This window comes from Barbus barbus (assembly GCF_936440315.1).
Source record: "Barbus barbus genome assembly, chromosome: 12".
Taxonomy (NCBI): Eukaryota; Metazoa; Chordata; class Actinopteri; order Cypriniformes; family Cyprinidae; genus Barbus; species Barbus barbus.
In genome coordinates, this window is record NC_136740.1 from 28,606,262 (window position 1) to 28,632,068 (window position 25,807).

Here is a 25,807-nt window from a genome sequence, read left to right on the forward strand (position 1 = left end):
GGAGTATATTATCATGACACACAAAAGAACATATGGAGACTACCAGCATCTACTCACAGTATGCAGTATATACTGTAATATGTATTGTGCAAAAGATGCCAATTTTCTAGCACATATTGTATGTATGCACATTTTTGATTGACTGATTACTTTCTTCCAAGCCGAGTTGTTGTCAAAAGCTTGAAAATGTTATTTCTTCCAGGTGGATGCCCTCCAGCGCTACTGCCACGGACGGACCAGTCATGTGATCCACCTTGTGACAAACCACAGTCATTTTGCTCAGAGGTAAGACTCAAGAGGATTGTGGGATTAATGCAATTCTGAGCCTGGGAGTCTGTTACTGCAGACAGTTGCTCCAGCTGTAATTATCATAATGAATGCAACAGAAAATCATGGTCAAGCTGTACTTTTGTTTTTATTTTTGGATGCAATTGATCTATATTTCTGGAGCATGCTCAATGAGCTTTTTTATGTGTTTGCAAGAACAATTTTTAATCATTTTAAGAAAAGAATTGGCCTACAAAGTGCCTACAAAATCATGGCTGTACAAATATTACAAATACTTCTAGTCGATTTTTGAAGTGTGTATGCTTTTTGGGATAATTTACCCACGATCCCTTACACATTGTGAAGTCTAAATGCAGTCAGCAGAAGTAAAAATCTAAAGTTGGGCTATAAATGATCTACACCACAGTTGCACAACTTCACGGTCACCACCATTAAGCTCCAACAGCTCTTTCAGTGTTTACTTAAAATTACCATGTTGGGAAGTCTGCAAGAGTGTGGTTATGAATGCAACAAGGCTGTGAAAGCAACTAGTGAGTAGATGAGTTTATCTGTTCAGTGTGATGAAATTCAATGTCCCCGACAACCTCTGTAGTCATATTTAGTAACAAAAAAAGACATGTTAAAGCTTAAATGTCTTGCATGTATTTCATGTCATAGAATAAAATGAGCTTGTGCTAACCACAGACCTTATTTCAGGTGCATTTAACCAAAAACCATTGAAAAAACGTTGACCTTTTAGATCTGAGAGTGCAGAAATGTCTTGGCTTTAGGACTGAATTGGGTCACAAGCTTTGAGAGGAAGCAGAAAGCATGATCGTATTTATGTGCCTGTTCTGCCCCCTGCAGGAGGGTGTATGTATGTGCGAGGAGGGCTATACTGAGGTGCTGACGGCCGAGGGGATGCTGGAGCAGTGTACGCCCATACCTGTGCTCGAAATCCCCACCTCAGGGGACAAGAAAGCTGATGTGAAGACCAGCCGGGCCATCAACCCCACCCTGCCCACCACGATACAACCTGGCCGCGCCGGACGCACCTGGTACCTGCAACCCTTTGGACCAGGTAAACGTTTCTTTAGTCCAGTTTCTCTTAAACATATATTTTATTTAATTGTGCTCAAATGTCTTAAAAGTTCTCTAAGGAAATTTTATTACTCTGCAAACACATTTAAAGTAATTTTTAACAGTCAACACTGAATCCATTTTTATAGAAGCTTGTTTTTGTCATGGAATAAATAAAGTTAAAAAGGCAATTGCAACTTTTTATCTCAAAATTCAGAGTTTATATCTTGCAATTCTGACTTTTTTTATTTTTTTGGCTCTGAATTATGAGTTTACATATTGCAATTCAGGGGGTTTATTTCCACCACAAATTAAAAAATAAATACTATAGCAGGAAAAAAGAAGCCAGAATTGTGAGATTAAAAAAAACTCTGAATTGTCAGATAAAAAGTCACAATAACCTTTTTTTATATTTTTATCCCATGATGGAAAAACTGATACTCGGCTAGTTTAAAATTTGAAATTGCGATTTATATAAACTTGCAACTCAAAGAAATGTCAGAATTGCAAAATCTAAACTGATAATAATAATGTAAACTCAGAATTATTAGTTTATTACTTTTATTAACTAATTGTTTTTATAAACTAACTATTGCTTTATATGCAGGTTTGAGATATAAACTCCCAATTCTGAAAAAAAAAAGTCAGAACTGTGAGAGAAAATATTGCAATAACTTTATTTTTTTATTCTGTGGTGGGGAAAAAAATAATTCAGTCAGAAAAAAGTCAGACTTGCCAGATATAAACTCTCAATTACTAGTTTAGAATTTGCAATTGTGAGATATAAACTCAGCAAGAGAAAAAACTGTTGTGAACTCGCAAATACCAGTACAAGCTTTTGTACATTTAGAGTTTTTATCTAAAGCCTTTTATAGTTGTTTTAAATTCAAGTCAAGTCAAGTCAAGTTGCTCTTTTGTTTCAACTTTGGGAGCCATGAAAATAGCCAAGGAAGCTGGCATGGTGTTAAAACACCAACCAACTTTATATAGTTTTGCCTTGTGCTTCTATTTATTGGCCTATGCTAAATGTCTTTCTTCTCTTTAGATGGAAAGCTGAAGACGTGGGTGTACGGCGTGGCGGCAGGTGTTTTTGTCCTCCTGGTATTTATAGTGTCAATGATTTACCTCGCATGGTAAGAAAGACAACCCTTTCCGTTTGCTTCATCATCATCACTCGTTTTATTTTCTCATTCACTCCATGCATTCGTTTTGTTCTGTTTTTCTTTAACTTGCAACCCACCCTCATCCATGCCTCCCTCGCCGTCATGAGCAGCAGTTACTGTGCCATCCGGCGGTCGCTCGGTACGCCAGATTCTGCCAACGGTACGGTGGTATGGATGGGCCAAGACGCCCATGAGCTGACCTACACCTGCCCTGAGTGCCAGCAGCCGAGTCAAGAGTCAAGAGCCAGTTAAAGGCTGGAGAAACAGGCTCCTGATGTCCTGACATCTCAGCCCCCTCTGCCTCGTGCCTCCACCTCAGTCTGTGCCTTACGTTCTGATGTTAAATGCATCGAGCTGCCCGGGTAGGCTGCTTATTTATGGTTTATTGGTTTAGAAAAGGATTTGAAAAAATAGCTCTGTTGCAAATCCTAGTGAGCTTGCATTGGATCCTACTGCCTACATACTGCCTTATTATCGGTAGCTGAAACTAAAACCATTAAAAAACAGTGACACAAAAGTAGTGTTAAATTCAATAGAACAATTTTTGTTGACTCTTTTTTTCCGATTATTAAGGCATCTGACATTATTAATATAGTATATATATATATATATATATATATATATATATATATATACACAGTGGGTACGGAAAGTATTCAGACCCCCTTCAATTTTTCACTCTTTGTTATATTGCAGCCATTTGCTAAAATCATTTAAGTTAATTTTTTTTCCTCATTAATGTACACACAGCACCCCATATTGACAGAAAAACACAGAATTGTTGACATTTTTGCAGATTTATTAAAAAAGAAAAACTGAAATATCACATGGTCCTAAGTATTCAGACCCTTATATGATAACTGACTAATTCAGGAAACTAGATGAGGTAAATTTAACCATGTGTATGAGTTGACTTCTCTTTATTTGTGCTTATAGGTGAAATGCAGTACCTTTCATATAATTTCTCAAATGACAACAATTATGATCAGTAATCACGATTGTAATTTTGGTCAAAATAATTGTGATTATCAGTTCAACCATTTTGCACCTTAGCAAAAATAAGACTTTTTCATTGACTAAAACTAGACTAAAATTCTTAGACTTGAACTAAAACTTGACTAAATAAAAAACTGGATAGGTTGACTAAATATGATAAAAAAAAAAATAATAATAATATTTGACACAGGGCTAAAACTAAGACTAAATTTTAAAAAGCTGACAAAATTAACACTACTCAAAATAAATGTTAACTGAAATAAAATACAAATAAAATATAAAAATACATAAATGCGTCTTTTTGGTGCAACATTTCTCATTTTCATTTAGTTTGTTGAACTATTAAAATAACTAAAACTAAATTAAATAAACCTATATGTAAAACACAGATACAACAGAATTACTCAAAATTAAACTAAATTTAAAATGAAAACAAAATACAAAAATAAAATTTAAATGTAAATTAAATAGCAAATAATAGCATACATACACTCTAAAAAATATATAATATAGTATTTTAGTGATAGTCCACAAATAGCCTATTTTTAGGGGCAGTCGTGGCCTAATGGATAGAGAGGTGGACTTATAACCTGAAGGTCATGGGTTCGAGTCTCAGGTCTGGCAGGGAGTGAATAACCAACACTCTCCACCCTCAATACCACGACTGAGGTGAAACCCTTGAGTAAGGCACCGAACCCCCAACTGCTCCCCGGGCGCCGCAGCATTGGCTGCCCACTGCTCTGGGTGTATGTTCACTACTGGTGTATGTTCACTACTGTGTGTGCACTTGGATGGGTTAAATGCAGAGCACAAATTCCAAGTATGGGTCACCATACTTGGCCACACACCACTTCCCCATTTTCCTTTCCCCCTTTTTAATTATAGTAAACTATTTTTATCAAGGTTCATAATCAACATTTCTCTCACTTCTTTTTTTTTTTTCGCTGATATGTCATAATGATTTTTGCGATTGCGTCCTCCGTAATGGATACATGGGATTTTGCCTTAGAATTAGGTCCAAATGAGGTGTTTCAGTAAGCAGCAGTATCATGTTTCCCACATTTTGGAACAGACTTTGCATCTATTATGCTTGAAAATGTTGCCTGTGGGAGCAACTCACTAGGTTTTGGAGCAGCAACTTTTTTTTATGATTACATGTTGCAATAATGCTGAAAACTAATTAGGCCAGTACAGTCTTTAATGAAGTCCAACCGCTTTACACATTTTGCACCTATCATATTTCATCATAAGTCATAACTGAACTTTTACTGATCATCATGATTTTTCATCATCTTGTTTTTTTACACATATTTCATGATTTCTTTTTTGTATCATATGCCATAACATGCATATGCATATATAATATATACTGTGTTTGTGTAATATAAAATGTGTTTTCTCATAAGATAAACTACACACAGTCTGTGTTAAACATCCAAGGTTTTGAGAGTGACAGCTGCATCATTCTTTTGTCCTCAGCAAAAAGCCAAAGAAACCTCAGCGAAGACAAAATAATAATCGATTGAAACCCCTGACCCTGGCATACGACGGAGATGTGGACATGTAGCCCTTCTCGGAAAACTAATTTCATGAAAAATATCATCAGCAAATGGTTGAATCTCATGAAAACATGTCCAGGTCAAATTATACCCCAAATTCAAAAGACAAAAATAAGTAATGAAATGAAGCAAAGCCTATTTTAGCACCTTTGTACATTCCAAAATTATGAAAATGACAATATTGCATTATGAAAATTAACCACTTTCTTCCTAAATGTTTTTTTTTATAAATATATACTTTAATGCATTTAATTACAAAAACTATTTACTTTCAGTGTTTTTGTAATTCTCAGTATTGCCAATGGTGATTTATTTATTTTTTTCATTTAAATCATAATAAATTAAAGACAATATAACAAATATCATGATGTATTAATACTTATTTCATGTTTACAATATGTTTTTGTGTAAATGTGCTTAATTGTCATTAAAATATCACAATGCAAATAGACCTTAGGCTTCGTTTTTTGTTTACCATTTGACTTTGGGGTGAAGTATGGCCCAGGAATGTTCTTGAGATTCAACCAAATACTCCTAAAAAAATTAAAAAAGCCTAACCATCTGAAATACTGGACCCTAAATGCTTGAATCCAACATAGAGGAAGAAGAAACATCCAAGAGCCGCAAAGAAAAACCTTCATACTTTATTTTTACTTCATGTTCTTGTTCTGGAGGAGCCTTTACACACATCTTCACATGCTGTGAGATCATGCCTTTGTTTATATTCAGTTCCTTACAAGTATTTGTCAATTATGCAACTGCGGTCTACTATACGACGGGTCAGGACCTTATCGGAACAACTTTCTTCCGACTTGTGCTTCCTAGCTGAGAGGACTCATTATTTGGAAGGAGCTATTGAACAGACAATGCCAAAACATACAACACACACAGTAGAGAACACGAAAGGAAACAGATATCATGGACGATATTTGCTCACAGAAGATGCAGCCTTTCTATGGAAGGTGAAAACCAGACAAATCATGTTCTCCTGGAAGTCCCACTCTGAATCCAGGCGTTATTTTGCACTATATTAGTGCAGCAAGGAAAGCGTTCGCCATTGAACCAATGATGTCTCAGAAGCAACGATTCTTCAAGGCAAGCGAATATGAATCTGGAGCACATCAGTGAGACGGGATAACTGAGAAAGTGTAAAAATACATCTCAGAGTGGGACTCTAAAGACCTCATGTCCTTTTGTTTTCACTCATTTGTGCATTGTATAGTTTCTATGATGTGTCTTTTCTGCTCAACAGACTTTAAATATGTATTTTCTGTTATAGTTTTCCATTCAGGCATTTTTATAATAATTGGTCGATGTACAGTTGTTGAGGAAAAGTGGTTGTGACAGTAGTATGACTTTTGATTGGGGGGTTTATGCCCCATTTTCACTGTCTGGTATCTAATTACATGAATGATGTATGTGTCAAGACAATGGGTCTCATGGGAAGACCGATAGTTTCTGCCTTATTATTGATAAAAAAATACTGAAGTTTTGTTACTAATTGTTGCCAATTCTCACAGGACAGTGGACATGCAAAATACAGTGGCCCTACAAGTATTTGGACATGCAAGATAAACTTGAATATGTCTGAATGTAATTGCATTAGATGGGGAACTGGTTGCATTTTTTTAAATACTGGAAACGATTAATGTTCACTTCCTTTTACGTTTTTCGCATGTGCTGCGAAATACTGTACTAAACTATTCTGATGGTGTTTTTTTGCACGACTGATATGAGATCCTTATGAGCAGCTTCATTTTAGTGAATCAAACTCATACGGCTCGTCCAGTGTAGTCTGATTCCCAAATGAATGACTCTTAAAGGAACACTCCACTTTTTTTGAAAATAGGCTCATTTTCCAACTCCCCCAGAGTTAAACGGTTGAGTTTTACCGTTTTCGAATCCATTCAGCCGATCTCCGGCTCTGGCAATAGCACTTTTAGCGTAGCTTAGCATAGATCATTGAATCGGATTAGACCGTTAGCATCTCGCTCAAAAATGACCAAAGAGTCTCAATATTTTTCCTATTTAGAACTTGACTCTTCTGTAGTTACATCGTGTACTAAGACTGACGGAAAATGAAAAGTTGCAATTTTCTAGGCCGATATGGCTAGGAACTATACTCTCATTCCGGCGTAATAATCAAGGAACTTTATGCTAAACTATGTTAAAAGTGCTACCGCCAGACCCAGAGATCGGATGAATGGATTCGAAAACAGTAAAACTCAACTGTTTAACTCTTGGGGAGTTGGAAAATGAGCCTATTTTTATGTTTATTTTTTTTAAAGTGGAGTGTTCCTTTAAGATCCGGTTCTTTTTAGTGAATCAAAAACATATGACACATCCAGTGTAATCAGATTCCCGAATGAATGACTCTTATGAACCGATTATTTTTAGTGAGTCAAAAACATTTGACGCATCCAGTGTAAAAATATATAATATACAAAAATATATCATTTTTTATACTGAATAACTAATCAGTATTTTATATTGAATCATTGTAGTCCGATTCCGGAGCAGCAGACTCATATGAACCGATTCTTTTCAGTGAAGCAAAAATGTGCAGTGTATCCAGTGTAGTCCAATTCCCAAACAAATTAATCTTATGTTTTTTGATTCACTAAAAAGAACCGGTTCATGTGACGCATCAAGTGTAGTCTAATTTCTGAACTAATTACCTGTATGAACTCATATTTTATACTGAATCAAAAACATACAATGTGTCCAGTGTAGTCCGATTCCCAAACTAATGACTCTTATAAATTGGTATTTTATACTGCATCAAAAACATACAACTCGACCAATGTGAGTCCGATTCCTGAACGACTCTAAGCAGTTACTATTTAATATATCAGTATCATTAAGCAGCTTATGTCTTGTGATATAAAAACCATTTATAAAAATTTAATGAATTAAAAGTGGTACTATACACAAAGTCATCAAAATGCAAATATATTTACTTTTGATATTATCATCTAATGCAAAGACATCCATACATAAAGTGTGGTTTAAGTGTGCAATTACTTTCTGGGCTCATTGTACATGTGTAGCACTTTTGTTGGATCTGAGATATATATATATAATATTATGACATCATAAGTATGAGCTGTCTCATGCACTTGCAACAAACTTACAAAGCCATCAAACAGTAAATAATTTTGTATCATTCAGCAGATTAAGCAGTATTCAGTTTATATATCCATAAATTATTTTCAAATGATTACCCTTCCTCCCCTCTAAAAAAAAAATACAAAATGCATTGAAGAAGAAAATATAGTGTGTATTTATTCATGAAATTTGATTTAATTTGAATTTAAGGACCTGTTATATATATATTTTTTAAAAACGGCGTGAATACGATATTCCTAAAATGTGATGGTCTATGAATCCTGCTGAAATCTTCCATTCAAATATTAGTAATATAGAAAATGCTTTTTATCGGTCAACTCTCCTCATTTTCCCCTACTGTAATTCATTTACGCTGCTACATCAGAGTCGTTTCACCCGGCTGTCCTGCTAGCAGCTGGTGAAATTAATGTTTACCTTTAGTTTATATGTAAATAATGAGTATTAAATCATATTCATTTCTTTTGTATTGCACAGAAAGTACATGTTTAGTATATTGCAAAGTGGTCTCGCTGATCTTTTGTTGATTTTGGTCATGTTGTAAAGTACCAAGGTCTTTTTTTTTGTACAGTTTGTTTTCTGATGACCTACAGGTAATAAATACTGGTGTATTAAACGGGTATGAATGATGTTTCTTGTCTATCTCCATATTTTGTGAATATGAATGTGTTTGATCTCTTATCCACTGTATGAAATCAGATATGACTCTATTAATGAAAGTCATAGGATTGGTTGTGTCGACGTTCATAGGCGTTCCTCTCTCATGCGAGCAAGCGTCTGTCAGTGTCAGATGGAGCTGAGTGACCGTAGAGCAGAGAAGAGCCTTGCATCAGGAAGATCAGCTTCCCCTGAACTTCACTGAATCCCATTGAGAATTTCACAGGGATCAGAACGGCTGCGAGGAAAGTTCAAGAGTCGGAAACCTTCTAAATGATGATGATTGCGAGCAGTTTGATGTGTCTCGTGATACTCCTCTCCATTAATGATGTAAGTGCATTTCAATTTTATCACCAATTCTTATACTTCTCTTTGCTGTGGGTGTTGAACTTGTTCTTTGATGTATTTGGCTGTCTGATGTTCAGCACCTCAGACAGCGTCAGGCAGTCAACTCAAATCCTTACGGAATGTACTTGATTTCTATTGGAATTTAGAACCGATCCTAAAGGGATCAATTAAAAATCCTGTAAGAATCAAATAAGATGTGGTCAAAGGCTGAAACACAGTTTATAAGAGATTTATGAAGGATGGATTATATGGAGAATATGTGAGCACTGGTGTTTTTATTAATATCAAATGCTGAAATTGAACATGGAGTTTCTACAGCGTTTTATTTTTAAAGCGTCTTATTAAAGGCAGTCACACTGGGGGTTGTGGGTTCAAAATAATTCCTTTGTAAATCAGATATTTCACTAATTTGCTCTAAATTATATTCTAAATTGTGTGACCATATATTTTTGTATATATTGTATTTTGTTCTACAGTTAGAAGATGTAACATTAATTAAAATAGTTTTTTTATGTTATGAATGTGTTACAAAATTCCCATTAGGATCCTTTAGAGCTGATTCTAAATTATAGAAGAAATCCCAACTATAATTATTGGCATTTTTACCACAAATCATAATATCCTGATAGGGCAAAAACAGTTTAATGTGATTTTCCATGACTTAGCTGATTTAAGATGGCTCACACTGAAGAAAATATGGTGTAGAAACCATTTTCACTCATAAAATGCTGCTAAATATAATAATAAACAGTTACACACTGAATTAAATGTAACATTCTGAAATAGAGAACTTGTAAAAAATAGTATTCTTGTAAAACGGTCTCATCTTTTTTTATTTACAGCTTCAAAAAAATCTTTTTTTATAGTTCTACTGTCCAACTGAGGTGCCCCAAAACCCCATAAAATTGTCAAATTAGACCATTCTGATGTGTAGAAACCAGCTTGACAGAAAAGTCCTCCTATTTATAGAATAATCATTAATGATGGATCTTGATTGCATTACAAGACACAAGTAGATGCAGGTACATGCTGCTGTCTATAGTTTATGTCAGCAATACTTTAGTAATTTAATGGTTGGTTAAGAATATCATATGAAGGAACATGCAGTATTGGTCATCAAAATTCATGGACAATGGACATTTGGAAACTGCGCTGGAGTGATCAATACTACTCAGAAACGTCAGCAATTTTATCCATCATGTTTTCAGATGAAACAACATTTTGTGAATAAGAAAGTGTGAACATTTGCAGTCTCATGTATTGTACTTTCAATTGCAGTTTATCATTCATAGTGCTTTTATAGATGTTCTCCAGTATTAATCAGAGTATGCGTTCTCATCATATACAGTTAATGATGCAACATTCCAGCATTGTGAGCTGAAGAACCAGAAGTAGTATTTTGTTTTTGACGTCTGTCTCTTCAGTCCTGCGTCCTCCTCTCTCTGTATAAGGTCCAGCTCACACCTCAGACTGAAGATCGATTTGTCTCTAATTGAAATAAGAGGCAAAGTGGTGCTCGAGCCTCAAAAGGATTATTGCTTTTTTATATAAATATATAAGTGTGACTGTAAGTGTCTGACCCCTGGAGATAAAGATCCAATATACGAATTCTGTGAAAAGAGCTATTGAGTTGATATCATAAGTTTCGATTTTTGGGGTTTTCCTTTTTTTTTTCACCTGGGCATGTTTAATGGAATTGCTCCAGTGTTGCAGTAACTTTGCCTTCATCTGATTACAGTGCTGTTTATGTTTTTAATCATGATCTATGGAGTTCAATCGTGACTTGCTGATTTATTCACTAATATTCTCAACCCAATCATGGATTCTTTTTCAAGCGCTGGTTTCTGAGATAGCATCTCCCTCTGGGAATGTTTCAGATGAGGTACAGTATGTCATGATTTCATCCTTGCAGGTGAATTTCATTCCTCTTTTGACTGACTGACTGCACTGGACAGAGTGAAAACGTGCAAATCTTTCTACCTGATCAGATCCTTAGAAATGCTTACAGCATAATCATATTATTCTATAAAAAGCATGTAATTAAAAAAATAAATAAATCATAGTTTATATATATATATATATATATATATATATATATATATATATATATATATATATATATATATATATATATATATATATATATATATATATATATATATATATATATATATATATATATATGATTAAAAAACTTTACATTTCTAGTAAAACATTAGTATTCAAAATATTTAATTTGATTATATTTAAAACTAATAATATATTAAAATAACACATTAAAAATATACATGCATGCATAAATTCATTTTAAATACAAAAAGACTTAAAATTTCAAGTAAAAGTATTACTATTAAAAATATTTAATTTGATATATTTAAAAATTAATATGATAAATAATATAAGATATATTAAACATATTTAAACACTACTGTTATTTACAAACCTAATTCCAAAAAAGTTGGGACACTGTACAAATTACGAATAAAAAAGGAATGCAATAATTTACAAATCTCATAAACTTATATTTTATTCACAATAGAATATAGATAACATATCAAATGTTGAAAGTGAGACATTTTGAAATGTCATGCCAAATATTGGCTCATTTTGGATTTCATGAGAGCTACACATTCCAAAAAAGTTGGGACAGGTATCAATAAGAGGCCGGAAAAGTTAAATGCACATATAAGGAACAGCTGGAGGACCAATTTGCAACGTATTAGGTCAATTGGCAACATGATTGGGTATAAAAAGAGCCTCTCAGAGTGGCAGTGTCTCTCAGAAGTCAAGATGGCAAGAGGATCACCAATTCCTCCCAATGCTGCGGCGAAAAATAGTGGAGCAATATCAGAAAGGAGTTTCTCAGAGAAAAATTGCAAAGAGTTTGAAGTTATCATCATCTACAGTGCATAATATCATCCAAAGATTCAGAGAATCTGGAACAATCTCTGTGCATAAGGGTCAAGGCTGGAAAACCATACTGGATGCCCGTGATCTTCGGGCCCTTAGACGGCACTGCATCACATACAGGAATGCTACTGTAATGGAAATCACAACATGGGCTCAGGAATACTTCCAGAAAACATTGTCGGTGAACACAATCCACCGTGCCATTCGCCGTTGCCGGCTAAAGCTCTATAGGTCAAAAAAGAAGCCATATCTAAACATGATCCAGAAGCGCAGGCGTTTTCTCTGGGCCAAGGCTTATTTAAAATGGACTGTGCCAAAGTGGAAAACTGTTCTGTGGTCAGACGAATCAAAATTTGAAGTTCTTTTTGGACAATTGGGACACCATGTCATCCGGACTAAAAAGGACAAGGACAACCCAAGTTGTTATCAGCACTCAGTTCAGAAGCCTGCATCTCTGATGGTATGGGGTTGCATGAGTGCGTGTGGCATGGGCAGCTTACACATCTGGAAAGGCACCATCAATGCTGAAAGGTATATCCAAGTTCTAGAACAACATATGCTCCCATCCAGACGTTGTCTCTTTCAGGGAAGACCTTGCGTTTTCCAACATGACAATGCCAGACCACATACTGCATCAATTACAACATCATGGCTGGAGGATCCGGGTACTGAAATGGCCAGCCTGCAGTCCAGATCTTTCACCCATAGAAAACATTTGGCGCATCATAAAGAGGAAGATGCGACAAAGAAGACCTAAGACAGTTGAGCAACTAGAGCCTGTATTAGACAAGAATGGGACAACATTCCTATTCCTAAACTTGAGCAACTTGTCTCCTCAGCCCCCAGACGTTTGCAGACTGTTATAAAAAGAAGAGGGGATGCCACACACTGGTAAACATGGCCTTGTCCCAACTTTTTTGAGATGTGTTGATGCCATGAAATTTAAAATAAACTTATTTTTCCCTTAAAATGATACATTTTCTCAGTTTAAAACATTTGATGTCATCTATGTTGTATTCTAACTAAAATATTGAAATTTGAAACTTCCACATCATTGCAGTCTGTTTTTATTCACAATTTGTACAGTGTCCCAACTTTTTTGGAATCGGGTTTGTATTTACGTTGACCTGTAAGCCAACTTTAAAAGTTCTGTTTTGATATTACTTCAAATGTGTCACTATTTTTATTCATCATTCTAAAAATGAATCATTCAAATGATCGCTGCACAAGTTCCATTCTGTTTCCTTGGCCTTCCATCATATATAATCCAAAATGAAGGTGCTATTGTTCACACACATTACCTCGTCTGGCTGCTTTGAATTATGTTTATGAATGTTACAACTCCATAAAATTACATTTTGGGGAATGAATTCTGAGCTGGGAACACCTTGATCTTATTTATAGCTGGAGTGTGATGGCAGCGTGGAACTGCTGGAGACCTAATCCATTAAACCAGCTTCCTGTAAATCTGCCATCGGAAAGCTGTAATCCTGCCTGGAGCTTTTTGGGAAAACTGTCAGTCTTCAAATGAAGTTAATTATGTTTCACAGCATTCTGGCACTAAAGCAGCATGTCTGACTGTATTGTGTACCATAAAAAAGTAATTCTGATATGTAAATGAGGCGAATGAGATGAAAGGTTTTTGTTATATCTTCCTAAATTATCTCATTAACTCATCACTGCAGGGGGCTGGAATTAGATGATGTTTGTTTTTTTTTGTGCTGTCACCTCTGTACAGAACATATTTGTCATGATCTATCTTATCTTATCTTATCTATCTGTCTGTCTGTCCTATCTATCTATCTGTCTGTCTGTCTGTCTGTCTGTCTGTCTGATCTGTGTGGCTGGCTGGCTGGCTGTCTATCATTCAGTCGTTCTATCTATCATTCTGTCTATCGTTCTGCCATTCTTTTGTCCTATCCATCCATCCGTCTATTCATGTAGATATATTCTATCTAATATGGACACGTTTAGCTTTTGTAAGTCAGACCATCTTTCCCTGACTCTCCTGTATGTCATTTTGATTTGATATTGATGGCTGAGATTCAATTACAGGCACCTCTCTGACACCTTTTGAATCTCCATATTTGTTTCAGGACTGACCTTGCACTGACCCTGACGTTGGACGTGAACCGCTCTTTAATTAAGTGACCATACTATAAAAAACTCATATTCGGATTATTGATCCAAGAGCTCACTTATAAAAGCTCTCTTGTATGACAGATTGGCTGTCAAATCATTTCGAGTGAAGTCAAGGAGATCTTGTCCTTTTGATATGTTTTTTTTTTTTTTTTCGTTGTCTCTTTTTGTGTATAAAACTACATTGTTGTCTCATTTTGTTGTCTCAGCTCAGATATGCCAAAGGAAATAGTCCTCTGACAGCAAGGTCTCTGCAAATGGACAGGTCTAAGAGGACAGTGAAGTATCCATGTGCTGATCCAGACCCATTGCCCATGTCAAGTCCTGATGTCCGTGATGCCGACCAAGCCCTCCTGTCTGACAAACTCCAGCCATGTCCCGAGCAGGAGCTTTGGGACTGGGCTCCAAACCTGACGGACACAAACCCATCCGCCCAACAATCCAGGAAACAGGTCACGGTGAAAAGAGGAAAAGCTAAGAAGATGTTCGGCTGGGGAGATTTCCAGTGCAAAGTGAAGTCTACGAGCCTCAACCTGCTCATCGCTGGGAAGATCGTGGATCACGGCAACGGAACATTCAGCGTTTATTTCCGATACAATACCACCGGAGGAGGAAACGTCTCCGTAGGGCTGGTTCCTCCGAGCAAAGTGGTGGAATTTGATGCAGCGGCTCAAACCGTTCTGCACTCGGTGGAGTCGAGAATGTTTAACTGCAGGGTGGAGCATGAGAGGGTGGAGAGAGGTACCAAAAGCACACGCTGCTGGTACGACCCGTCTCATAGCTGTGACCAGGATCAGACTCACAGCCATGTTTCTTGGCTCTGCTCAAAACCGTTCAAAGTCATTTGTGTCTACATATACTTCTATAGCTTGGACTACAAACTGGTGCAGAAAGTCTGTCCAGACTATAACTACCACAGCGAGTCTCCATACTTACCTTTTAGATGATCATTTTGATCAAATTAATAAATGTTTATTCTAATATTTTCCATTTTGAACTGGAATAGGAAAAGTTCACTAATTGAACATTCTGTTATGATTTACTCATCAACTGATTCTGATTCATAGTAGCTAATCTGTAGTAATAATCTGTAATCTTTTGATTGTGGTTGGCATGAGTGTTACAGGATTTCTAGTTTGGAAAACATTTTCATGCAACTGTCATCACAAAACAAGTGTCAGTGAAAATGCATACAAAATCCATATTGCAACTGCATTTATTTAGAAAAGCATGTCTGTATATCCAAAGGCTATTTTGGGGAGAATAATGGGATAAATCTCACACTGCACACTGGTGGTGGTTGAGGAGAGACCCCCCACATGATTGTAAAGCGCTTTGGGTGTACAGCAATACACAATAAAGCGCTATATAAATGCATCATTCATTCATTCAAATCTAACTAATTTCATTATGTACTAATGCATTATTTATTTATTTATGAAAAATCTTTAAAGACATCCTTAGTACAGGTTTGTCTCCATGCAACTTCATCAGAAGTTGTTCTCTGTGGCAGGTGCTGGTGAATATGTGTCATAATTTCTGACAGACAGAGCAAAACTTAATGAGCTCCTATAATTGATTTTGCTTTGCTGAGATCGTGTGTCAACGTTTTGTAATTTCTCTGATGAGTTAATGAAACTGCTATGAAAGTGAATCTAATTTCATTTATGAACACATGATGCCACAGCCACACACTGTTGGAGACAATTACTTCCACTGAAAATTTATTTTGATGTTTATCAAATATTCTATATTTCTAAAGTTCATTCTAAAGGTTCTAAATCATTTCAGAGAGCTTTAGGCCTACGTATTTTCTGCACTGCCTTTATTTATTTTTTTACATTAAGACTTATTTAAAAAAAAAAAATAATAATAATGCACAGTTAGTGCAAAATTTAATTTGTTTCCTTGTTTTCCACCGGAGCATCTCTAAATGTACATAATCGCAACCGACTGTGATTAGTCTCTTCAAATAAGCGCTGAGAAAAGTAACAGGCACCACATGTCTGCGCGCACCTTCTACAGTATTCTCGAGAATTACAGATGAATACTGAGACAAAGAAACTTGAATAGTCTTTTAAAAACTACGAAAGCCAAAAGTATAATAATAGTGTCATCACAGAACGATCACAACCGTGCATTTACAGCCCTGTTTCAAGTTAAATGTCACTGTCACTCGTTCCTTCTTTATGCTCGCAGTGCGCTCGTGCGTCATCACTACATCTGCAAGCACGCGCACCCAAAAACGCGCAGTGATGCACATATAACGTTTTATTTTCCTATTAAAGCATGTCTTAAACATCAGCAGCCGGGATCCAAGCTCATAAGGTGAGTCTCACAATAATTCAATTTATTTGTATTATTAGAAACGGATCGTTTCCTGTATTTACTGTAGCGGTTGCATGATGACAGTATATAGCTAGTGTGTGTTTTGGTGCGGCAGGATGTGAGAATCATTTAGTGATTTGTGTGCTGCAGTTTAGATATTGTCAATTAGGTTTGTGAATAAAAATAAAATGCACTTGAAAGATAAAAAAAAAGAGGCCTGCGTGTTCAGTTTATGATTTCTTATTTACAAAATGCATTGATAAACATTATACAGGTTTCGTTATTGGACGCTTTTTTCAGTAACACAATGACTAATTATCTTGTATAAATTAGAACTGTTAAATTATCAAACGTGACACTATTGACAGTTAGCTATAATGAAATAATGACCTTTTTATTTCAGATACCTGACAAACATGGAGAAAGGGAACCAGTGAGTATGCAATGCAGAAACCATCCATGTGTAGACATTCATTATTAGACTTAAACAAATGAGATGCCTTCTTAATTGGTTTGTCATGTCTTTGCAGAGGTATTTCTCATTTTGATCACTTTCTCCAAAGTCAAGAATCTTCTGTGGTTAACAAGTTCCAGCAGAAATACTGGAAAACCAAGCAAACACTGATTAAAGTCACAGGAAAGAAGGAAGATGAGCATGTCATTGCTTCTGATGCTGATCTGGACGCTAAACTGGAGGTGAGGAACTTTCCTCTGGGTCTGAATGAATCAAATGGTCATGTGATGAACGTGGGTTTTTATGCTTCCCTTCAGGTGTTTCATTCAGTACAGAGAACGTGCCTGGAGCTCCTTAAGGTGATTGAACATTATCAAAGGAGAATCAGCTGTAAGTAAACTGCTAATGTATTAATATTAATATATACACGTTTATAAATCGCTTAATTGTATTCAATGTGCATCAAATCTTAAAATTATATTTAAAAAATACTTGCAGATAATATAATATTGATGAAATAAAAAGTCACACTTTATTTTAAGGTCCAATTCTCACTATTAAAATCCATTAACTATGACTTTTGCCTCAATAAACTCTTAATTTGCTGTTTATTAATAGTTAGTACTAGTAGGCTAGTTGTTAAGTTTAGGTATTGGTTAGGATTAGGGATGCAGAATATGTGCTTTAAGCACTAATAAACAGCCAATGTGTTAATAATAGGCGTGCTAATAAGCAACTAGTTAATAGTGAGAAGTGGTCCCTATGCTAAAGTGTTACCAAGGTCACTTAAGCGTATTTCAAGAGAGTATAACATGACATACTTAACACACTAAAGTGCACTTTTAACACTTTATTACTTCATTTTTTCACTTTAAAGTACATTTTAAATAATTGTTTTTATAATCTTTTGTCGTGCTTTAAAAATGACACTTATTTTGATGTGCTTTGTTGACTAATGTTGACTGTGTGTTGTTTGATATTACATTTAAAGCTAATATATTTGAAAGGCACTAAATTCTAATTTAATCATTACAAATGTAAACTTTGTAAAAAGATTTGCTTATGTCTGTCTTAAGTGGGACAAAAAAGCACTCTTACGTTCAACTAATTTTATTTTATAGTTATTTCACGAGTAGTTATTTTAAAAAAATACTTGCATATTTTTTGTTTGTTTGTTTGACTTTAAAGTACATTTTAAATTGTTGTTTTAATAATCTTTTGTAATGCTTAAAAATATGACACCTATTTTGATGTGCTAACATACTAAAGCACATACTTGATTATAATATTAACTGTATTGTTATTTGATATTACATTAGGCCTAAAGTTAATATATTTTAAATTAAACCATTAAACCCAAAATGGTTATTTTATAGCATCGCTGCAAAAATCTAATTTGGAACCTTTATTTTTAAGAATGTGCCGTTCAAATGTTTAACACTTAAAGCTAGATTTCAGTCATGATTTATTATTCAAAGAAAACGTATGTATGTGGCTAAATTCTGATGCTCATTTCAGTTTTGTCCCAGGAGGAGAATGAACTGGGACGGTTCCTGCGTTCACAGGGCTCTCAGGACAAAAGTCGAGCTGGAAAGATCATGCAAGCTACTGGGAAAGCTCTCTGCTTCTCTTCACAGCAAAGGTCTCTTCAAGCTTCTAATCGAATGCGATTGGTTTGAGAATTCTTCCTCTTCTTCGTTTGGTTCATTCGGTTCTTCCTGCAGGCTGGCGCTGCGAGGTCCGCTGGGCCGTCTGTACCAGGAGGTGGAGACGTTTCGTTACCGAGCCATTTCTGATACGTGGCTGACGGTGAACAGGATGGAGCAGTCACGGACTGAGTACAGAGGAGCTCTGCTCTGGATGAAGGACGTTTCTCAGGAGCTGGACCCCGACACACACAAGCAGATGGAGAAGTTCCGTAAGGTCAGTCTCACCCTGGAAGTCACTGCAGTGAAAGCGTTTCTCTAGTAGCATGTCTTCTACTCATTCTCATCTACTGTAGCATGGGATGAGAATGTCTTCTAGAAGCTCTGAAATGTCCTTGTTAATCATTACTACTACTTTCTTCTGCTGGTTGTTTTTGATGAGCAGCAGTTTCATCTTTTTTTCATCCTCAGGTTCAAACTCAGGTGCGTCATACCAAGACAAGTTTTGACAAACTGAAGAATGATGTGTGTCAGAAGGTTGATCTGCTCGGAGCCAGTCGCTGTAATCTGCTCTCATACGTCCTGACAACATATCAGGTGCTGCATTTGATTTGCATCTTGTAGCTTATTTATTGATTTACCTGATTAGTGAGCATTGTAAATGTGATTTATTATTTAATTAGATTAAATTAAATGTATTCAATCTTTTTATTATTAATGTTTTATTATTTGTATTATTATCATTTAATATTATTATCTAAATGAATTGTTAAAGGTGGTTATATCTCACAATTTAGCAGTCTGTCTTTTCTTCTGTTTCAGACCACATTGCTACATTTCTGGGAGAAAACTTCTCACACTATGGCTGCTATTCATGAGAGCTTCAAAGGCTGCCAGACTCACGAGGCTTCAGCACTGGGGGTGAGAGCTTTCGGAAGAAATGAATCTCATTATATAGAAGTTTGATAATATTCATATTTATTCATATGAATATGTGTATGTACTTTCATGGCTCGCATTGTGTTTTAAAACTATAAAATGAGTTTGTTTCATTTTTCAGTGAAATTTGGATTTGTTTCGGATGTTTTTAGTTTAAAAGAAAGATAATTTTCTTACATTTTATATTCACATTTAGTTATTTAGCATAACAAATTTTGGGGAAAATATACAACTTTTCAAATGTTTGGGGTCAGTAAGATTTAAAAAAATAAAATAAATTACTACCTTTATTCTGCAAGGATGCATTAAATTGACCAAAAATGACATTTATAATGTTACAAAAGATTTTTCTTTTAAATGTTCGTTTGAACTATTGTAGTTTTCAACAAAAATATAAAGCAGCACAAATGTTTTCATAATTGATAATAATATTTTTTTCTTAAGCATCATTTCAGTATATTAGAATGATTTCTGAAGGATCATGCGACACTGAAGACTGGAGTAATGATGCTGAAAATTCAGCTTTAAGTCAGAAATAAATTATATTTTAAAATATATAAAAATAGAAAACAGTTTCTTTAAATTGTAATAATATTTTACAGTTTTTACCATATGTGACCCTGAACCACAAAACCAGTCATAAGGGTCAATTTTCCGAAATTGAGATTTACGCATCATCTGAAAGCTGAATAAATAAGTTTTTGATTATTTAGTTTGTTATGATATGACAATATTTGTCTGAGATACAACTATTTGAAAATCTGGAATCTGAGGGTGCAAAAAAATCTAAATATTGAGAAAATCGCCTTTAAAGTTGTTCAAATGACGTTCTTAGCAATGCATATTACTATCAAAAATGAAGTTTATATATTTATTTACAGTAGGAAATGTACAAAATATCTTCATGGAACATGATCTTTACTTAATATCCTAATGATTTTTGGCATAAAAGAAAAATCGATAATTTTGACCCATACAATGTATTTTTGGCTATTGCTACAAATATACCCCAGCGACTCAAGACTGGTTTTGTGCTCCAGGGTCACATATTTTCGACCAATTAAACATATCCTTGGTCAGAATAAGAGACTCTCAGCAACCCCAAACTTTGTAGTAGTGTGTGCTACAGAGCGAGGTTTGGAGGTCTCAGTTCTCAAGTAGAATATCCTCTTGATATTGTCAGTAGTACAGAAATGTTTTCACATGATATGGGGAAGGTTGTCACAACAGGAACCTGCTGCTTATTGATTAATCATCCCAAAGTAGGCTTTTTGATTTAGACTTGTGATAAAATAGTAACTTACATTTATTAAATACCCATCTTTCATCATTTACACAAACAAGCGGTGATATTATGATGCACGTCCAACAAATCTGCTGTGTCTGATATTCTAGGGTTCAGATCAAGCTGCAAAGAAAAAAGTAAAGAAGAAAACTAAGGCAAAAGCAGAAGATGAGGAGATGAGGAGTCAGAATACAGATGAAACGTAGGAGCTGTTCTGTCCTCATTTAATGTAGTTTGACGTGTATAAACCTCTAATCGCTCATATCCTGTCTTCTCTTTCAGGCTTATTTCGATTCAAGAAGAAACTCTGAGCAGTAACCTCATGCAAACAGGTAAAGCTTTCATAAAAGCTGAATGAGTTTTATCCACAGATGAAGAGAAGTTCATCCTTAAACCAATGACTTCACAATGTATGCACAGGAAATGATGACGCTTTCTCCGGCGGTCAGGAGAAGGATGGCTTGAGTTTGTTGAATGAGATTCTGGGCAGCTGTTCTCTGGAGGACGGGGGTTTCTCACAGGAATGGCGCGAGGTGTTTGGGGAAGATGATCCGGCCGACGGGAGCAGAGCAGAGATGCAGCTGCTCGAGGAGGAGTCCGCTTTCTTTCTCCCTTCCAAACTACTCGACCAGAACATGAACGACCTGCAGTCCACAGTCTCAGGTCAGCAGAAACATCTTACCAGAAAGTCTGCTTTAGACAGGGACCGAATGAAATCTGTATCTTCTGTCTGAAATAGATAATACAACAATAATAGACCATTATGGAACAAACTATACACTAGTGTTCAAAAGTTGGATGGGTAAGATTTTTTTTTTACGTTTTTGAAAATATTCTTAAAAGTAGAAAGACTTCAAAATTTGAAAGACTGCATTTAGTTGATCAAAAAGTCAAACAGAAAATTTTTGAAATATAATTACATTTTAAAATAACTGTTTTTATATTCAAATTAGTGCTGTCAAACGATTAATCGCATCCAAAATAAAAGTTTTATGTACATAATATATGTGTGTATACTGTGTACATTATGTATATAAATACAAACACATGCATGTATGTGTTTATATATTAAATCTATTTATATATAAGAATATAAATGCATATACGTATATGTAAATATTTTCAAAATATATACTGTGTGTGTGTATTTATATATACATAATAAATATACACAGTACACATACATGTATTATGTAAACAAAAACTTTTATTTTGGATTAATCGCGATTAATCATTTGACAGCACTAATTTAAATATATTTTAAAATGTAATTTATTCCAGAGATGCAAAGCTAAATATTCAGCAACATTACTTCAGTCTTCAGTGTCACATGATCCTTCAGAAATCATTCTAATATACAGATTTGCTGCTCAAAAATATTTAGGTGGAAACATGACACTTTTTTCAGGATTCTTTTATGAATAGAATATTCAAAAGAACCGCGTTTATTTGAAATCTTTTGAAACATTCTTAATTTCAATACTGTCACTTTCAGTCAGTTTAATATGGAAGCCCATTTCCACCACAGAATTTGGAATTTGGAGTTTACATCGTGCAATTCTGACTTAAAATTGGGGGGGAAAAGTCTGAATTGTGTGATAAACTATTTGCAATGAACCTTTTTTATTCTGTGGTGGAAATGAGATTCCATAATTTACTGTGTCGTTGCTGAATTAATAATTTAAAAGTAAAAAAAAAATACAAAATTTGACCCCAAACTTGTAGTGCACATCCATTGTAAATGCTCTTGAATATTGTCTGTATTCCAGGTTGGACAACAGCCATTCCACAGAATATTCCTGAAAACTCATCTGTAGCGAGTCAAATCTCTTCCAAACCTGCAGCGAAAGGTAAATATGATCAGAGTCATTTAAAATATATCAGTCATAACCAGTATTGAGAGTGTAAACATGCATTGATCCGTTGTGATGCATTAATGTGAAAAAGATGCATTTACAGTAATATAGAATTGAATACTTCATACTTGATTATAATAATAATGCCTTTTGTGTCGATATTTTATCCAAAAATAATCTATTTTCAGTTGTAAACGTACTGTGTGAATCATACCCACCCCCACCCAATATATAATATATATAATAAAATTGAGATTTTAAATTGAGACCAAATTTCAGATTTGATTTCAGAGTAAATATTTAAACCCCTTACTTTAGGTTGTATTTTTGTATATATTGTAATACAATTCTAATACTCACTTTTCTATTACCAATACCTCAAAAGATCTCTCTGCTTGGTTCAATCTGTTTGCCGATCTGGATCCGCTGTCCAACCCGGACGCGATCGGCCGAACCGATGAAGAACATGAGCTCCTGAACGCTTAATCTGCCCTGTTACAGATGCACTTTACGCTCGTCGCACAATCCACAGCTGATGTGAGAGGCCTACAGACGCCTGCACCGGACAGATATCAGCCATAGCAGTTAACCTAAATTATTTAATGAAGAAATATTTGCTGCCAAAGGAAACTAATAATAATCACTCTGGCCTTGATTTCTTTTTTTATTTGCTAGTATTGTCAAGGCAGTTTGATTTGCCATAACATTGTGGGTTTTCTTGTATTACATAAATGTATATACTGACACAGCATTATCAGCAACAGTAAGTAGTTTGGATTTGTATATTGTGATATTGCATGATGTTTTTTATTTTAGATGTTACCTTGATCAGTTATGAACGAAATAGATAACATTTGCAAAAATACTTTTTGCAAATGTTTTCCAAGTAGTCTTATTTTAGTGCCGTCAACTAAAACTAATGCTGCATTTCAGAAGCCTTAAATATGAGAGAACTTTATCACAGTCCTTCAATTAATTTATTTTAATGAACATTATATATTATATTATCTTATGGAAACTTCACCTGATGTGAAAGCAGCTACACAAATGTAACACCTTATTTAAGATGCATTGTATGGCTCACTTTTTACAGGCTTGGTTTTGGAAGGGTTTTATTTTTGTATTTTGAATTCATTCATTTTATTTATGATTGTGGATTCATCACAAACCCCCCCCCCCCCCCCCCCCCCCCCCCCCTTAAAAGCAGATATAATAAATCATTTAAAAAAAATCAGAGCTCATGGTTTTGTTGAAAGGTTTAAACATTATGAGAAAATGTATAGGATTTTTACTTCCAGAACCGGACTATTGTACTCTTATTATTTTTGTTATGAAAACCAGGTCGTATGAAGTAAGCGTTTATGTATATGTTGGCTAACTGTATTTCTTAGTGCTGATTATGTGTTTGTGTGCCTGAAAACCGATTCCCATGTACTACAAATGACTTTTCACAGTACATATTAAACTACAAACATGCAAGTACAATAAAGTGTAATAAAGATTTGTAAATGTGATTCCACATAACACAATGCACTGAAGTCAGTTCATATCAGAGCTTTTCTAGACAAAGTAAAATATGCATCACCATAAATCGTATCCCACTACACCAAATAATGCCATGTAATTTTCAATATTTTGTGTTGTACTCGTGTGATTCTGAATGGCATGAAATGAATAAAAGCAGCTTAATTTTACCCAATAATGTGACTATATACCTTTTATAATGTTTATAAATAAATTATAAATTACATGCTACCGCTAGAAGTTTTCCTTTAAAAATATTTAGAAAGAAATTTATTTCAATTGTTCTCAGAAGAAAATGATCTTTCTGGTTTCTACACTGAACAAAATTATAAACGCAACACTTTTGTTTTTGCCCCCATTTTTCATGAGCTGAACTCCTATTTCTCTCAAATATTGTTCACAAATCTGTCTAAATCTGTGTTAGTGAGCACTTTTCCTTTGCCGAGATAATCCATCCACCTCACAGGTGTGGCATATCAAGATGCTGATTAGACAGCATGATTATTGCACAGGTGTGCCTTAGGCTGGCCACAATAAAAGGCCACTCTAAAATGTGCAGTTTTACTGTATTGGGGGGGGGTCCGGGAGGGTTCGAAAACCAGTCAGTATCTGGTGTGAACACCATTTTCCTCACGCAGTGCATCACTTCACCTTCGTGAATGGCACAACAATGGGCCTCAGGATCTCGTCACGGTATCTCTGTGCATTCAAAATGCCATCAATAAAATGCACCTGTGTTCGTTGTCCATAACGTACGCCTGGCCATACCATAACCCCACCACCACCATGGGCCACTCCATCCACAACGTTGACATCAGCAAACCGCTCACCCACACGACGCCATACACGCTGTCTGCCATCTGCCCTGTACAGTGAAAACCGGGATTCATCCGGGAAGAGAACACCTCTCCAAAGTGCCAGACCCCATCGAATGTGAGCAGTTGCCCACTCAATTCGGTTACGATGACAAACTGCAGTCAGGTCGAGACCCCGATGAGGACGACGAGCATGCAGATGAGCTTCCCTGAGACGGTTTCTGACAGTTTGTGTGGAAATTCTTTGGTTATGCAAACCGATTGTTGCAGCAGCTGTCCGGGTGGCTGGTCTCAGACGATCTTGGAGGTGAAGATGCTGGATGTGGAGGTCCTGGGCTGGTGTGGTTACTCGTGGTCTGCGGTTGTGAGGCCAGTTGGATGTACTGCCAAATTCTCTGAAATGCCTTTGGAGACGGCTTATGGTAGAAAAATTATCATTCAATTCACAGGCAACAGCTCTGGTGGGCATTCCTGCAGTCAGCATGCCAATTGCATGCTCCCTCAAAACTTGCGACATCTGTGGTATTGTGCTGTGTGATAAAACTGCACATTTTAGAGTGGGCTTTTACTGTGGCAAGCCTAAGGCACACCTGTGCAATAATCATGCTGTCTAATCAGCATCTTGATATGCCACACCTGTGAGGTGGATAGATTATCTCGGCAAAGGAGAAGTGCTCACTAACACAGATTTAGACAGATTTGTGAACAATATTTG

The 25,807-nt window shown here is 35.5% G+C and overlaps 3 protein-coding genes across 3 annotated transcripts in view; all 3 read left to right on the forward strand.

Annotated features, from left to right (window-relative positions):
- The window catches only part of LOC306878010 (thrombospondin type-1 domain-containing protein 7A-like), a 139,767-nt gene extending 134,166 nt beyond the window's left edge, over positions 1-5,601 (forward strand). Inside the window, exons 27-31 of the mRNA XM_079430088.1 lie at positions 203-285; positions 1,135-1,348; positions 2,393-2,480; positions 2,621-2,872; positions 4,986-5,601. Of these exons, the coding sequence (XP_079286214.1) occupies positions 203-285; positions 1,135-1,348; positions 2,393-2,480; positions 2,621-2,762 (527 nt within the window). The 3' untranslated portion in view covers positions 2,763-2,872; positions 4,986-5,601. The remainder of the gene's footprint in view (positions 1-202; positions 286-1,134; positions 1,349-2,392; positions 2,481-2,620; positions 2,873-4,985) is intronic.
- An 8,901-nt stretch (positions 5,602-14,502) lies between these two features.
- LOC306878579 (neurexophilin-1-like) lies at positions 14,503-15,192 on the forward strand (the record flags this gene model as incomplete). The annotated part of the gene is made up of 1 exon (XM_079431004.1): positions 14,503-15,192. One exon carries the CDS (start codon positions 14,503-14,505, stop codon positions 15,190-15,192), a length of 690 nt encoding a protein of 229 aa, XP_079287130.1.
- Positions 15,193-16,277: 1,085 nt separating this feature from the next.
- Positions 16,278-24,450, forward strand: LOC306877715 (islet cell autoantigen 1-like). Its single transcript, XM_079429649.1, has 13 exons — positions 16,278-16,573; positions 16,977-17,006; positions 17,104-17,269; positions 17,345-17,417; positions 18,546-18,669; positions 18,752-18,950; positions 19,145-19,270; positions 19,496-19,594; positions 21,008-21,099; positions 21,180-21,229; positions 21,318-21,560; positions 22,667-22,747; positions 23,139-24,450. Exons 2-13 carry the CDS (start codon positions 16,990-16,992, stop codon positions 23,237-23,239), a joined length of 1,371 nt encoding a protein of 456 aa, XP_079285775.1. The 5' UTR covers positions 16,278-16,573; positions 16,977-16,989; the 3' UTR covers positions 23,240-24,450.
- The last annotated feature ends 1,357 nt before the right edge of the window (positions 24,451-25,807 follow it).